We start from the raw sequence: 16,919 nt of genomic DNA on the forward strand, positions 1-16,919 counted from the left end.
CACAATTTTAATGTGGCGTCATATTTTCCCACTAGCGCTGTCCCATACTGCAAATTTTGGTACGATCCAATACCAAGTAAATACAGGGCCAGTATTGCCGATACCATTACCGATACTTTTAACCAATAAAGGCAGCTCGTGTAGGGCAGAGCAGTGTGGCATAATGTAAGAGTTGAATCAGATTTGCCAAATTCTCCACACGTTTTAATGATCACCAAATCACTGATTTTGAACTTTCCACAATAACGCGTTAACACAACAATAACACAACTTTAAGCTTTTTATGTATTTTGAAGACCTGGAATGTAAACGTGCTGAAATTTGCTCTAGGCTATAAATAAAATAGATGCGACAGTCAACACAAAGGTTGAGACATTTTTCATAGCGCATGTTTGAAGCATATATTTTCTTTTTTTTAAAAAGAGAGAATAGAAACAAAATATCAAATCCTGTTGCGGCAGTATCAATCTGATGCCAGTATCAGTGTTGGTATCGATACTATCAATATTTGGATCACTCCTCCCACCTCATTAATTAAGTCAAGCCCTTTTACTTCTGATCATTTTACTGGCAGTCTCTCTGAAACCTGCTTCTCCATTATGTACATGGACACTGCTGTATGCCTAATCCCACACAAACCATCCTTCTGGAGTCAGAGGTCAACAGCCAGTAAAATCGTATTCATCCACAGCTGAAAATAGTCCACAACACAAGCGCAATTTACAGAGTAATGTTTGAGTTTGAGAGTAATGTTAGAGTAATGTTTGCAAAAAGTTGTGTTTATTAGTTTTTTTTAAACGTGAGTTTTATTTTGAAAAATTAGAAAATAACACAACACTGGTTCTCTGTGCAGAGCTTCTCCACGCAGTGAATTATGACTCAGAGCAGAAGCGACAACAAAAATACTCCCGCTTCAAAAAGGAGCTGGAGCAGGATCAGTCGGCTGCTTTTACTTCTTTTAGCACTCTAAAATTGGCGCAGTTGCAAAACAAAAACAAGCTTTAATCATCTGTGTAGTAGAGCTGTGCTCTTTCAGTCTCTGATCTGCGTGTGTGTGTTTGTGTGTATACACAACAGTAGCATCATGGAGGAGTGGGACATCCCACAGATGAAGCGCGAAGTGGAAAGCCTTCAGTATCAGCTGGCAATCAACAGAGAGAAATCTTCCATCACTGTCACTGAGTGAGTCCACCTGCTGCACACACACACACACACACTCGTTCCCTCTCTGTTCAGTACAGCGTGTGACCCGTTGCTGACCGTACGACTCTCTCTTTCTTTTATCTTTTTTTGTAGGCTGGTGAAATGGATCGAGGGATGTGTTTGTGAAGATCCATTTTTGAATCCGGAGCTCATGAGAGCCAATCCCTGGGTGGAGAAGGGCAAGTGTGTGATTCTCTAGCGGTCACACACACACACACACACACACACACACACACTCATATATATAAATATATACGCACGCACGCACGCACACGCACACGCACACACACACACACACACACACAATCACGGATGCATACAAACTGAAGGATGACGCACTGCACTAACTCACATGCTCGCTCACACACACGATCAGTGCTATCACCGCTTTTCTCTGAATGCTTTCTGTGGAGACGAGTGTATGTGTGAGTGTGCAGCACCGAGTAGCTTTCTAGAGGTTTGTTTTGATGAACAGCACCTTTTTATTGGCTCTTTACACTGTCAATCCAAATAAAGACTGTTTTGAATTTAACACGCATTGATTAAGATTCTTTCATATGATACAACAACAAGTGCAGCTGAGAATGAGACAGTAGCGTGTGTGTGCGCGCGTGTGTGTGCGCGCGTGTGTGTGCGCGCGTGTGTGTGCGCGTGCGCTACAGCAGATCTCTGATGTAAACATTTCGTCTGACAGCGTTGGACATGCCCTCATTAAACCGGAACCACACGTCACTGTTGCCCACTGCTGTCCCCATAGATAGATCTGCTCTCTTCTCACCTGCGGAGACACAAACAGGCTTTGAGTGCACTCATTCGGGTCCAAGTATTTTCATATTTGATTAAGCTGGTGGCTTTTTTCACAATGAATTAAAAAGTTCATACTTCAATTAATATAAATTTTCCAGTCCAAGTTTCTTAAACCAAAGAGTTTTCTGTCATTTCAGCTCAAACCAATGACTTTTACATCAATAAATCCCACAACAGAGCCGATGCTGATCTGTGTAACTAGTTTAGCTCCAGTTTCACACTAAGGGTGAATTCTTTTTTTTTTTTCTTTTTTTTTTTTGGATGGAGGACTTGAGGAGGTGGAAATAAGTTATGAACATCATCAGCCTTCAACTTCCAGTGGAAAATTTGCAGTTAGGCAGCAACACTGTTTATTTACAGTTTATTTTTAACTTGTTCTGTTAGCTCTACTTTTGGTCTCCTTCTCCTGAGGAGCTAAATGCTAACTACTTGCTAACAGTGGTGTCTTCCAGTGAAAACAGCCGCCTGCTGTAGTGTAAAAACGACACTATGAGAGCAGTGAGGCTGAAGCCGCAAGTACAATAAAAATCTGATCCATCGGCGTAAATATCTGTGTATCTGTGGCTCAACATAAAGCTCTGTAAAGACGATGAAAGCTGCAGACTGATAATCATTTAATCCATAGCATCCTTTCACTCTCACACTGTTGTCTCATTATTGCATAATTCAACTATGCACCCATCTAAAGTACTGATGCATACCGTTGACGCCACCAGATCCAAATTAGTGCTTCTCAGTCCTCTCCACAAACCGATCCAATCAAAATAAAAGTCTGGGAAGCATTACAGAGGATGTGGAGCTGTGCCTGTTTTAGTAAATAAATCCTGCTTTGACCTACAAATGACCACAGGTCTGCGTTTCCACCCTGATTACACTGCTCATCAATGCCCCTGATGGTGTGGTTTCAGGAGGGTTAGTGCTTTTAATGGGACTTTTTGGTCATACGGTAAATAAGACATGCACAGAGACATGTTACGGGTCCTGAGCTAACGATGATGCACTTTTCCAGAACTGCAGGAGGGGTGGAGATTTAATGTATTCAAACAGCAGTCACAGTTGCCTCCACTGACTCAAAAGCACCAGCAGGCTCAGAAATGACCTTGAAGAGTTTTATTAGCATCCAAGGGCTACAACTGCTACATCTCAGGAAAATGTAGTAAACTGATTTTGAGGAATGCTGGACACTATTATTAATGTACATTTTAGGAAATAAATATTAAGTATGTTTGTTCTATTGGCTGATGCATAAATATAAGGATCGCGCTGTGCAAAGTAGTTTGTTTGGCTAACAGAGATCTGATAATAAATGCAAGTGGTAACAGTGCTGGCAGTCCAGCAGCTCTGCCTGCAGACTGCAACAAAAACGCTTAATTACCAAAGTTACATAACACACATTAGTTGTTACCTCTGGTGCGTGTGGACCTGATGTGCTTCGAGGCATTAAGTATTAAAAAAAAATCAGAGCAGCCTGTGTTTTCCACATTTGAGATAAATGAAGTCAGGTACCTGTGTCTGATGACGGCTGTGGTCTCTGGGGTTTAGGGGCAACAGCTCGACCAAAGAAATCCACCTCAGGCTGCAGGACGCAAACACAACAACAAAGTGATGAGAAGGATGAAGTTAAACAGGAAGTTTCAAACGCTTTGTCCTCAATAACGAGGTCAATATCAGTGAACAATCACACACACACTCTCTCTCTCATTAGCCTAATTTCCCAGTTGTCTCCATCGGGGACTGTGACCCAGTGGCTTCTTATTAGCCTCATTCCTGCCCTCTAGAGGGAACTATTATAACTCATCTAGGCTCAGTGCAGACAGGCTGCTCCACTCTGGCTCCACCAGCAGGCACCAACTAACACCCACATGTGTGAGGAGCACAGTGACCACACCCTGAACATACAGTAGAGTCTATAACAGTAAACATGTTACCGGCAGTGGAAACTTGAGCTCTGTGGTTTTTTTCTTTTGTGCAGTGCTGCGAAAAACTAAGCACACCTCATGACTCAGTAACTTTAGCAGCAATATTGAGGTTGAAGGCATTCAGAGGAGTTTGCATGACTCAGTGACTACAAGGTGACCATTTCCTGTGGTTGTAAAACCGCCTCAAACCATCACCCCTCCACCACCGTGCTTAACAGCTGGTGTGAGGTATTTGTGCCAATATATTGTGTTTGGTTTCAGCCAGAAATACGTTGTTCTTCCTAATAGACAACGTTTCACCATGAAAGTGTGCCAAATGATAATCTTAAAGAATTAAAGAATAATCCCAGTGGATTATTTCAGATTTTTTTTTATGACAACATCACCAAAACAAAAGGCAAACATGTTGTGCAGCTAATGTGGACCAATCAGAAATTAGAGAAAATTTAAGATCAGTTTTGAACAAATAAACGAAGCCTGTATGTGGTTTATAAAGCTTTCTCCTACGGTAGTGCTTCTCCTCCCCCCCCCCCGGTGTCAGCTGGTATACACTCCCACCCCCATGAACTGTATCAAAGGTTAAGAGGGGGCACTTTCAAGTTAAAAAAATAACAAATAAATTATTTAAATAAAAGAAAAAAATAAGTGTTTTTTCTGTGTTCAGGCCAAAAATAACAACTACAAATCAGACCATATTATCAGGTAGTGTTGGTCCAGAGCAGCAGTGATTTTCCAGCAGCTAACAGCGTGTCAAAGTGTTTGTGCGCCTCACCCTGCTCTCCACTGTGGTCTGCTTGACGATGTTCTCCAGCCTCTGCTGGTGGTTCCTGCTTGCTTTAGGACCGGCGCTCTTTTTGTCCTCCGCTTTCTACGTCACACAGACACGGTGCATTACAAACACGTCACGTTAATTAGCACGCGCGGGGCCAGGTGCTACGCGTGCCCGAGTCTCACCGGTGCTGGGTTTCGCAGCAGCATCAGTTGCTCGGCCCTCCTCATCTTCTCCTGCTCCATCTCTCTGCTGATGGTTTGTTTGGCCTGGTACGTCAGCTGGCGGCGCGGAGGCAGGCCTGGAAACCTCACCACCTCCTCGACGCGCCTGGAAACCCGCAGTAAACACAAACAAACGAGACGCTCGTTGTTTACACGCAGTAAACACAAATGCACTTGTGATGCAACTGACACTCGGCTGAACCCTGTTAGATGACGAACAATAACAAAGAGCTTCCACTTCTGGTGCCGTGGTTGTTGTTTTGGTTTCCCCCCCCCAGAATAAAACCCAGAATCTCTCATTCTCTAAAACTTTAATCCTCTTACTGCTGATCTCCAACTCAATCCACACACACACACACTCTCACTCACAGCCCTGTGGACCAATAAATACAATAAAAGCAGTCATACGGTTCAGTCGGCTATTTATTGTGGAATAGCGTTATGTCAACCGTGTTATCATTAGCATCTACATGTGCAGATATCATCTTTAACATCTGAATCCACACAATTCAACAGCAGTTCTGTAACAAACAATAAAAATGAACAACACTGGTTAAACTTCATATTACTAAAATCTAGCCGCAGGTTACTTTTAAATTCATTTTTAACCGTATTAGGACATATTAGGGATTTATAAGGACACACAGTCTTCTGCATGAAAGCAGACATCAGTTCTAGGGTTTATTTTAAATGACCTCTCCTCATCTTTCCCACTCTTCTTCCCTGCACATCTCCTCCTGCTCACAGCGTCCGACATGACCAATCACCAACTGCGGCCAAAAAGAGAGCAGTCCAATCAAATAATCTTGTCCTGCCTGAGCGCATCCGCTGTTTGTGATGTTAAATGTTTAGATCCACGGCTGCACTCTGTGCCTTTTATGCGTGAGATATCAGAGAGTGGAGTTGTGGTGCGCTTGAGAGGGCAGGTACAGAAAGGTGTAGATCAGCAGCAGCAGCAGCAGAGCCAGCACTAGAGGCAGGCCCCAGTCGCTGGTGACCAGCACTTCGTCACAGCGAGCCTGTAGAAAGGAGCCGTCCTGGGCGTCCCGCTGCTCCTCCACACGGGCCGGCATGGCTGAGGTAACAAGCTGGTTATCCCATTCTAACTGCAGCAGGCGCCGGCATCCTCAGAATCACAAAAATGAGGGTGAACATTAAGTAAAAGTCTCTCAAGTTAAAAATGCTCTTTTTCTTCTTTTATCCTTTCATTCCTCGACCTTTCAAAAGGCCACCTCGTCACTTACTGCCTACTAACCTATCTAACTTAAACCCGCCCCTCCTTCCATCCTCTCCTCCATTCACCTGCATCCAACGGTGAGGCTTTACTGCTTGCTACCCTGCTTCAACCCCGACCATCACACACACACACGCCCACCAGGTGTTAAGGGGATTAATCTCTTAAGCCTCCATGCAGAGAACCACAGTGTGGACAAGAGCAGTGACCTTCAACACCCCTCAAACACACATCAGCTCTGCATGAGTCCAGTGTACAGTGGAGTCCAGCCAAGTGTGCGTACGTGTGCGTGTACTCACGGCTCCAGCACGTAGGTGTACTGTCCCTCTGGAGTGCGGTCCTGCCTGTAAGAGAGATTGTATGCCAGCATGGTGTCGATCAGCTCACGCATCTGCTCCTTCTCTCTGCTGCTGAACAGCTGTGGATTCACCTGAAAGAAGAATAAGAAACTTTGATATCATGACCCACCCACATCTATCTAAGCAGACACAGAGGCTAAAACCTGGCATTTCAGGTCCTACATTTACAATGCTTTTTGTCAAATTTAATGTTTGATGTGCAAAATTTAGGTTTATAAGATCTGCACCATAAAACCGTAGATTTGTTTTAAAAAAAGGCATCATCATCATTGCATTCTGCACATTTTGCACAGTTTTGGAGTTTGGGCTGAACATACAGGCATGTACCAAGGTTACAATGTAAGCTTTTACATACGGGCCGTAGTTTGGGACAGATGATGTCGAGAAGCAAGGTGAGGATATCGAGGGTCAGGCTGAGCTGACTGATCCTCGCTCTGATGCTTGCTGGGGTGTCGGCCAACATGGTGGACAGAGCGTTCTTGCAGCTGAGGAGCCGGGAGGAGGCCTGGACGGGACACAATAGTGACTGATCAGCAATGATGCCTTAAAAAAACCCAAACAAAAACGTCTTCTTCTCCTTTTATCACTTTTCCTTCGCACTGCTGCACAGGTGTGTGTAGGAGAGTCGTACCTCGTGCTGGCTGTGGGGATAGCTGATGCGGGGCACGTTCGTGTGGGCAAACAGGAAGTGAAATGTGATGGAAAGGAAGGGCAGGTATTTCATCAGAGAGAAGTTCTGCCCGTGCAGAATCACGTGGCTCAGCTTGTCTGAGAAGGCCAGCCAATCCAGCGCCTCGCACGCGCTCTGGAGGTTTGGGTCCCTCACACGCATGGACAGATAATTATCATACAGACCCTGAGGAAAAGAGATGTAATGCAACATTACACAGTGAACCATGAACTACTTTATATTCTGGAAACTTCCACATGAGTCAGTGCTCCTCCTCAGCTTTTCTGTACTGCTCCTATTAAGCACGGTTAAAGTTTCAAACATTGAGGTCAGCGTGAGTTAAGAAATCCCTGTGAGCCAAAAACTCAGAAGCCCCACCCACCTGCTTTTCAAACCTTCTGTTTATGACAAGCAACCAATCAGAAGAGAGTCGGTTTAAAGGTGCAAGAGTTAAAGAAGCTCGTTTCAGACAATCGATGAGCTGAGGAGCGGCGTGAGGGCCCGATATAAGATAACAAGCAATTTGAAATGAGCAGAGCAGGTCCCATAGAGTTTCCTGTATTACCTGAGAAACCTTTTCATATTCTCCACTAGACGAAGCCAGATGCAAGATGTGCTGGAACCTGTGAGCTCCACTTCCCGAACCCGGTCCGTCCTCAAACCCCTCACCGACACGTTTCCTGAAAATAATGAATATTTATCAGTAATTTGCAACATATGGTCCTCTACACACCTCAAACACCTGCTGTACCTTTTATTTGTGCCAAAGATTTAACATTATCTTATGACTGTTTACGATGGTCTGGCGGTCGTTTGTTTTTCAGGCGATTCAGTTTTATTTATATAACACCAGCCACCTCAAGGTGCTTTATATTGTAAGGTAGAGACCCTGCAATCACATGACCGCCTGTGAGTAAGCACTTGGCAAGAGTGGGAAGGAAAAACTCCCTTTTAGCAGGAAGAAACCTCTGGCAGAATCAGGCTCAGGGAGGGAAAAGAAAAGACACAGTGACTCGTTTCAAGGCTTCCTACGACTTTCACCTGCTTCAACTGAAGACTTTAAAAGACATTTTAATACTAAGCTCAGTTCATATGCGCTATGATTATCTTCAAGGTTTATCTATTTACTTAGTGATATTTGCATAATTTTCACACCCATAGGTGTGAATCGTCATCTCTCTCTCTGTGTTAGCCATGTGACAGACTGCTGGCCTGTCTCGGGGAACTCGCCATACCGTTTTGTACGTGGTAACTGGAAGATTTCCTGCCATAGATGGAACAAGCCTTTGTTCTGGTCCTTCTGCCCCACAGAGATGCTCTGAATCGTCTTGCTGTCCAGCTGCTTGACGCCACGACTATGAAGGAACTGGACAGAAGCACAAACACATGTTTACACCGAATTCTTCACACTGGCTGTGCATCTGCCGGGCTTTCCTTCTCAGCCGCGGCACCCACCTGCAGCGTGTTGATGCAGGACCGGATGTCGTTGTCGGTCTTCTCGCACAGTGACATCAGGGTGCCCGTGTCTGCCTTCAGCCCCTGGCGGAGTGAGATCTGCAAACAGCGATTTCGTTTAAACAAGCATCAGCAGCGCGTGTCGAGATGTGTGCGTGCATCTGTGACTATGCTGACCTCTGCCAGTCTCTGTGCCAGGCGGGAAGGCTGAGTCTGTGGGAAAGCCAGGAGGAAAGCCTGCTGCCTGAGAGGCCGGAGAGCTGGGACATAACTTAAAAAGAAACAGATGACTTTAAAACGATAAAGAAGTAAAAATAAAGTAAAAACAAATAACAGGTATTCACAGTTCCCACTCTGCTGTTAATGCCACAGTTTCTCTTACAGGTCGTTACAGATGCAGATGATTGGTCGCAGTAAGATGGACTCCCTCCTCTTCTTCTTCTTCGCCGTCTCCGCGCCAGCCTCACCCCCGTGTCCGTCTTTCCTGTTCAGAACTGCCAGCAGTATGTTGATGGCAGCCTGCGGAGCACATCAAAGGGCAAGGCATTAAGAACGGCTGCGGTCAATTAGCTGCTCTTTACCAATTTAAAGCAGGAGTGTACCGCAGGTGCTCCGTCAATCTCATCGATAATGAGGCAGTTCGGCCTCTCATTGGCTCCCAAAACGGACTTCATCTGTGTCGCTGTGTCGATGCGTTTCTGGAACACCTCGGCGCTGCGATCGTCACTGCACAAACATCAACAACGCCAAGTGAGGCTGTGAAGGAGGAGGATGACAGTAAACCTGCCATCTCCATGACTTACTGCCACTATCTGCTCACTTATTATTATTGTGACTAACCTGGCATTGATTTCAACCACGTTGTACCCAGCATGCTTTGCAATGACATGAGCCAGGGTGGTCTTCCCCAAACCTGGAGGACCGGATAGCAACGCCACCTGGAGAGAGGCCAAAATAAATCACACCGTGTGTAAAAGCCAGGTAATCAAATGCAAACAGATGTGACAGATGTGCAGCTTTTAGACCTTAAATTTGGGTCGTTTGTACTGGTCCAGTTCTGCCTCCAGCAGCTCCTCGGTCACCTCAATCTTGCTCTTGAAGCGATTTTGATTCTGATTTCCTTGATTGGGTTTAAATGCGTTCTGATTGGCAGCCTGTCTGTCGGATCGGGCAGGGCGGGACTTCCTCTCTCTTCCAAACACTACGGTGTCCCACAGCTTCAGCCACTTGAGCAGACAGCGGTTGGTGAACTGAACGACACAAGACGCGCCACATCAACAAGCCGCCTCCACAAAGACTTTAGAATAAGCCTTCCTCCTTAAAGTCACACAGAAACACTGCACATCACTTACATCGTCGCTGAGCAGCTCTGTGTAGTGACGCGGTGAAAATCTGTCCACCCACAGCCGAGATGCTCGGCCCTCTGTGTCCTCTGGATCCTCGTTTTCTTCATCTTCTGGGTTTTCAGACTCAACTAACGCGTCGTTTACACTGCTGGAATGTGACATAAACACAAAAACGCAGTTAAAACTCCTGCTCGTGTATGTAAACTCAGTCTTGATGTGTCTCAAACGAATGAGATTGTGGATATTAGAGGGAAATGAGCTTCTTCCAACAGGTGGCTTGATGCTCCCTTAGAGATGGGGTGAGGAGTTCAGTTGTACAGGTCAAAGCAGAGTGGTTACTCCTCCGCATCAAAAGGAGCCTGTTGATGTGGTTTGGGTATATCAGACTGAGGGAAGACCTCGGGCCAGAGCCAGGACAGGCTGGAGAAATGATGTCTCTTGGTTTCCCCCCAGGCGAGCTGGAAGAGGTGGCTGGGGAGGGGGAGGTCTAATTTTCCCCTCTGAGACTGATACTCCCGTGCCCCGGATAAGCGGCAGATAATGGATGGATGGATCACACAGCACTTATTCTGTGCACTTCAACCACTCCATCTACCCCATATCACACGACCCATATAGAATCACAAACTACATAACGTGCTTGTGTTTGGACTGTGGGAGAAAGGCTGAGGAAACCCACTCCGGGACATCAGGTGGGATGTAAACCAAGAACTTGCTGTGAGGCGACACCGCTAACCACTCCACCACTCACGCCATCTTATCAGTCTCAGCTGATGTTTTCTGTTTTTGTTATTTTACAACCAGCCCAGTCTGTGTCCTCTTTTGAGCCCCACATGAGTGTGTTGATGTCTGTGAGTGAAACAGGAAGTGAGTTACCTGGCTAACAGCTCTGTAAGACGCTGCGATTCCTCCACAACCTGTTGGTGGCGCTGCAAGATTTCAAAGGAACACGAGACATTGATGTGACTTTACAATAATTGTATGTTCTGCTATTAATGTAAGGGCTACAGCGCCTACATTATATCACACATTTTCAAATGAATTATATTTATAGGCTTTTGTCACACTGGAAATCTAAACGCTCTTATTCTTAGATCTTCCATAACGAGACGAGCAGATGAAAAGTCCCTCTACTACGTGCTGTAGCTATGAGAGCTGTACATGTAGAAAAACTGCTAAGTAAGCTACTCTTCTATATCTCCCAGTCCTTCAACTTAGCCCCTGTTGTGCAGAATTAAAAAGTTAACGATGACAAAGTGAAGCAGAGCGTTAAAAAGCATGAAAGCTGTCCACTGAAGCTGCGCTTTGTGTTCTTCATTCATGCTTCTTTGAGCTTTGAGGAAAGCTGATGCTGCGACAACTGAATATGTGAAGATTATTTCTTGGGTTTCTTCATCTTCTTATTAGCATTTAGCCATTAGATTAACACAGAACACTAGCCAATCAGAGTTAGGGTCGGGACTTCGTGGTCTCTGTAAGTAGCGTGATGATGAGATTTCTTAATTTGCTTTTAAGTTTATACTTTAAGCACATCTAAGGTCATCTTTGAGGTCAATATTAATTCTATTAATAGATTTCAATATAAATCCACTTTTTTTTTAAATGAACACAATTTTAGTGGATAAAAAATATTCTTGGTAGATGCATTTTTTAACACTGGGTGCAGGGAAGGTAATGAGTCACTCACCCTGTCTGCTTCTTGCTCTCTCAGCAGTCCTATCGGCACTGCCAGCAGCCCCAGTCCACCCTGGGAGTTTGGTACTATTCTGGAGTCTGCTGTCTGAAGAGACACATGGAAATGTAGAGAGAAATAGAAATATTAACCAAACTCTGGAAGCTGCAGCTGCTGCACATGCTGCCTGTGCGAAATTCAGCCTCACGGATAAATAACCGGGGGGCATTTAACCTTTGTCTCTGCGTTCTCTTTCTGTCGGAGGTAGACCCGATTCCCAGACGAGTCCGTCACACTGATGTAGTCTCCCTCTAAAGGAGGTCGCTTCAGCACACGCAGGGATGCCGGCGCCGCTGTGGGAGGTCGCTGTGGAGTCAGTGGAATCTCAGCAAAGCCGCTGATATCCAGCACAGCAGGGGTAGAGCTGGAACACAAAACATGTTCAGAAGTCTCAGATTTATATTAAAGGCTGAAATCACGCTTTTGTACAAGTATGATTTTAAAATAACAATTTTATCGTGCAGGTTATTGTTATGCCCATCTCCACGTACAACAATCCCATCAAGGACAAAAACAGAAACTGCTTAAATATGATGGAAAAAAGACGACTGCATTCAGCACCAGCTACATCTGCTCCTCAGGCACCTGTGCGCCGCTGTGCCCCCAGCAATACTCGCCACTTTGCTTCAAATGACTGTCATGTATTGTTTTTAAGTGCATCTTACTTGTGTGTGAGTTTCTGCATTAAAATGTATTTCCGCTAGAAATGTTTGGGATTTTTAGGAACATCTTTTTGCTCCGGTATCAATTGAAAGAGATGCAGATGAATGTTAATATAATACATGTCTATTATTGATCTCAATACAATAGTTCAATAAAATCGCCACAATATAACAAAGCAAATGAGCTCAATAAGTAAAAATCAAGGTAAAAATAAAACATAAATAAATAAAACACATTGAAGGTGTCTCTGAGTAAAACAGGTCAAATTCAATGATGCTAAACAAATCATTTAAAAAAAAACTACCTGATGGCGTGAGAGGGCTCATAGTGCTCTGGAGAGGATGGCGGTGTGATGTCATCACTCAGTGAAGGGACTTTGCTCTCTTGAACTTGTGCTGCGTTGAACAGTCGCTTGACCACACCAACGTCCTGCTTCTGTCGCTTTGCCTTTGGAGCTGGAAGAGGCAGGCTTAGATTAAAGCTGCAAATTAGACAGGTGTAAAAATACAGGTGCACCCCGAGGGTGAACTCACTGATGGGCTGATTGTCCAGCAGGTGCTCTATATCCGAGATGTCGTCTCCTGGACCCTGACTGTGGCGTTTCCCCGGCTTGCAAGTTTCGTCTACGATGTTAAAGCACACATAAAATCATACATTAATTACTTCCTGGAGACTTAACCCTAACTTTATCTATCTTAACTTTATCACCACCATCCTCCTGAGCCTGACCGATTTGCTATCAGACCAGTATGGCTGTTTGCTGATCAGCTGACAAATGAAGAGGATGAAGAAGTGGTAGAAACACCCTTCAACCATGTTATAGGTGCTGAAGTTGCAAAGTCTGTCCTCAGAGGGCGCTCTGCAACTTCCCTGTTCCCAGCATGTTTATATAGCCACAAACAGCCAGCTGAGCAGTCCGTCTTTATTGGGTCACGGGGGTTGGAGACAGAGAGCACTCACATGTACAATTTAAAATGAACCAAACTGCATGTCTTTGGACTTTGTCAACCAGTTCTCGTGTTATCGCGTTTCAGAATTTATTTTATATTCTACTCTGGTTTATAAACGTAACAATACATACAAATAATACAGTTTGACAAAGGGTTAGGTATTGTATATAGCTATGAATAAGTATGAATTAATGATGTCAGAATCATGAACAACTGTACCACTGTGTGGTAAATGATTACTTTAAACTCTTCTCATTAATATGGGGAATTATTAGGGATAATAATGGAGCAGATTACATACATCTTCTGATGTGTGGAGCCTGTTTCATCAGAATAGACAAAGGACTAAACAAAGAATTTAGTTATAAGTCTTATTCAAATACCACATAGTATGTATAATCATGGAGTTCACACACCCATTGAGGGAATAATAAACCAAACAGAGACAAAAGTCAGCATTTTCTTGGATGTATAGTCCTGAACAGAACAGCACCATCAGTGAGGTGTCAGAGGGGTCCGAATTAGTTTTGCTGGATGATGATAATGTTAACTTCACTTGATTTATCTGGTGTTGCTAGTCCGGTTTCCTCTGCAGTTATCTGCTGGTGTAGGAGCATCTGAAACTGTGACACCAAGAAACTGAATAGGCTGACTGGGAAGGCCAAGGCTGTGCTGGGGAGTCACTGGTCTGGCTGAAATGACCAAAATGCATAAGAAAAAGAGCATTCAGGCCCCTTTTTCCCTTCGTTTTTCATAGCATAGCTTCAACAAAGTGATGGAAACATTCCTTAGAGATTTTGGTCCATATTGACATGAAAGCATCGCAGTTGCTGCAGATTTGTCAGCTGTAGATCGATGATGAGAATCTTGTGTTCCACCACAAGCTAATGGATTGCAGAGAGGCCATTCGAATGCAGAGAACTCGCTGTCATGTTCAAGAAACCGGTTTGAGAGCATCTGTGCTTTTGTGGTAATTGTGTTATCTTGCCAGGAGCAGACATCAGATGATGCGCATACCATAGTCATAAAGGGATGGACATGGTCAGCAACAACACTCAGATTCTCTGTGGTGTTTAAATTATACTCAGAAGTATGCCAAGAAAATATATCACACTACATTTCACATTCACCAGCCTTAATCATGGATGGATCTATGTTTGTCTATGTTTATGAGTAAAGTCTGGCCCTATAATTTGAACACAGCAACTGAAGTCACAGCAGAGAACATTTTTCCAGTCTTCTATTCTCCAGTTATGATGAGCCCGTGTGAAGTGCAGCCTCATTTTCCCGTTATTAGTTCAAATTCAAATTTTTATTTGTCACGTACACAGTCATACACAGTACGATATGTAGTGAAATGCTTGGACAATTATTATTATTAGTTATTAGTTCACAGAAGTGAAGTCTGCTGTAGCACATCTGCATCGAGGTTTGATGCAGATCTGCAGAGATTCTCTTCTGCATACCTTGTTGTAATAACAATAATACAAATAACAACTTATCTCCCTATCAGCTCAGAGCAGTCGGCCCCTTCTCCTCTGACCTCTGGCATCAAAAAGGCACAGAGAAAACTGCCACTGGGTATTTTCTCTTTTTGGGCCATTCTCTGTAAACCCTGAATATGGCTGTGCAGGAAATCCCCAGTAGATCAGCAGTTTCTGGAATACATGACCGTGTTTACATGCCTAAATGCATTCAATTGATACGACGTGACTAGCTGGTTAGATGTGTGTGTTCACATATCTACACATATACTGTATATTAATAACCTATTTTTTACTTTTATAAAGTCACAGCTACACATATCTAGATGTGTGCGTTCACATATCTACATATACGGGTGAGTGTATAATCACTGCCTCTAAGTCTTATTTGCAAACTCTACTTTTTATTGCACCTGTACAGATATCTCAAACTCTATTTTCATTATATTTATTATTTTTCTTTATCTTGTGCTATTATGTTGTAGCTTGAATGTATGCACTTCTATTTCTTTTTATTCTACCCGGAGTCTGTTTTTGTTGCGTTTTGCTCGATCCGAACTCACTGACACAGCTTTCCCAAAGATCCTGAAAGCCATTTAAACGCACCTCAAGAGCCGCACTGTTCAAAAGCAAAGCAGCCCTAAATTAAGTCTACTCCTAAACAAAAACTCCACTTTTCTACGACGGTTTCCGAGAAGTAGCTCGGCGATTTAACAGTTGAATCATAGGCTAGCTACCCTTTTGGTAACTTGAGTGTTTTGGACTCACCCTCCATCTCAGCCAGCACCTCCAGCTCGTCGGCAAACTGCTCCTCGAAGTCGTCGTGTACCTCGAACAGTTCATCGTATTCGTCCATTTTGCCTGGTCCGATAAAACCCGAGACACGGCGGCTAAATAATCAGGAAAAATATATTTCCCCCGATAGCTTCTTTCTCAGCTTCGACAGTAGCTTTGGCACAGTCGTGTTCCCGGCAAATTTTTTGTTATGAAGTATTACATCCGGGTAAGTCCGTTGCCCTCACTCCTGATTGGCTATCGCAGTTCTTTCCTATTTCCCGTCATACACTACTTAGCTAAATGATCTGAATATCTGAAAAAAATGCCGACATTTCCCTGTAACAGTGCGACTAAATGTGTGCCAAGCTGTCTCCCTTAAAGCAGAATCGTTTCAATTTCAAATAGATAAACCTTGTTTCTGCTTGTTTGACCAGAGGGTGGCGCTGTCACTTCTCTTTAGTGACATAGCTCGGATGTGTTCATTTCCTGCCCGATTCAGATAATATTTTTTGCGCATATACCTTTGAAGTTGCTTCTTTGACATTTTAATTTGGATTAATTTGGAAGGTTTTCTCTTGAATTAACATCAACTAACTCTGCACATATTTAGTTAAAATGCAGTCAAACTTGCAAGTATTCCAATAAAATGCACTAGTGTTGACATCAAAGTCTATCTCCCAGCCCTAGAGAAGATTTTCTTTATTCATTACTATATTATTAATGGTAAATGGTAAATGGCCTGTATTTATATAGCGCTTTACTAGTCCCTAAGGACCCCAAAGCGCTTTACACAACCAGTCATCCACCCATTCACACATACAGACCTCTATGCACACCAGTTATTCTTATCGCTTTTACCAATACCACATATGATGTTGCACATGGTAATATTGTATATTAATAAGTTATTTTTAATTTTATAAGGTCATATTTCCACTGTAAACAATGCACTGCACTGTTAAAACTCATGAAACACAAGTTATAACATCCACATGTGTGAATATTACAAATAATAGACCTTCTGATATCTTCTTATATATTTTTTCTATGCGTTTTCTCAGTTTGCTGCTTTTTACCACCAAAAGCTTGAAACAAACTGCAAACAAATTTACATCAAGTGGAAACTTAATTAAGTGATATTTTCTTAAAACGTGACTGGTGGGCTTTCTGTTACCTGTTGCTGTGTGTTTTGCGAGTGTGAGAGTGGGGTTTTGTGTGGCTCTGTGTGAGAGAGAGATTAATGATGATGGTGTGCGTGACGTCAGGCCGTCTCCATCATCGCCATCTGCTCCTTATAGCGGACAAACACCGGCCAGCGGCTTGTGTG

At 43.7% G+C, this 16,919-nt stretch overlaps 1 protein-coding gene across 2 annotated transcripts; it reads right to left on the bottom strand.

Moving 5' to 3' along the window:
* Positions 1-758: 758 nt before the first annotated feature.
* Positions 759-15,948, bottom strand: chtf18 (CTF18, chromosome transmission fidelity factor 18 homolog (S. cerevisiae)). 2 transcript variants are annotated; one of them, XM_026171530.2, is made up of 22 exons: positions 15,584-15,948; positions 12,915-13,004; positions 12,686-12,836; positions 11,893-12,082; positions 11,674-11,766; positions 10,863-10,915; positions 9,993-10,134; positions 9,666-9,890; positions 9,481-9,578; positions 9,243-9,366; positions 9,023-9,159; positions 8,818-8,911; positions 8,641-8,739; positions 8,421-8,551; positions 7,751-7,865; positions 7,147-7,371; positions 6,871-7,020; positions 6,456-6,586; positions 4,884-5,028; positions 4,702-4,797; positions 3,517-3,586; positions 759-1,981 (listed from the first exon to the last, which is right to left on the bottom strand). In XM_026171530.2, the coding sequence occupies exons 1-22, from the start codon at positions 15,669-15,671 to the stop codon at positions 1,860-1,862; spliced, it is 2,769 nt and encodes a 922-aa protein (XP_026027315.2). In that variant the 5' UTR covers positions 15,672-15,948; the 3' UTR covers positions 759-1,859. The 2 variants fall into 2 exon arrangements, with proteins under 2 accessions (XP_026027315.2, XP_026027316.2); XM_026171531.2 differs by lacking the exons at positions 759-1,981; positions 3,517-3,586; positions 4,702-4,797; positions 4,884-5,028 and adding an exon at positions 5,678-6,048.
* Between the last annotated feature and the right edge of the window lie 971 nt (positions 15,949-16,919).

This window comes from Astatotilapia calliptera, chromosome 6 (assembly GCF_964374335.1).
Source record: "Astatotilapia calliptera chromosome 6, fAstCal68.1, whole genome shotgun sequence".
Taxonomy (NCBI): domain Eukaryota; kingdom Metazoa; phylum Chordata; class Actinopteri; order Cichliformes; family Cichlidae; genus Astatotilapia; species Astatotilapia calliptera.

Excerpts from the sequence above, each read along its gene's own strand:
- chtf18 (XM_026171530.2), bottom strand. The coding sequence starts at position 15,671 with ATGGACGAATACGATGAACTGTTCGAGGTACACGACGACTTCGAGGAG. Across the intron at positions 4,798-4,883 it reads TGCTGCGAAACCCAGCACCG|AAAGCGGAGGACAAAAAGAG; the intron begins GTGAGACTCGGG and ends TGTGTGACGTAG. Across the intron at positions 3,587-4,701 it reads AGACCACAGTGGAGAGCAGG|CCTGAGGTGGATTTCTTTGG; the intron begins GTGAGGCGCACA and ends TGCGTCCTGCAG.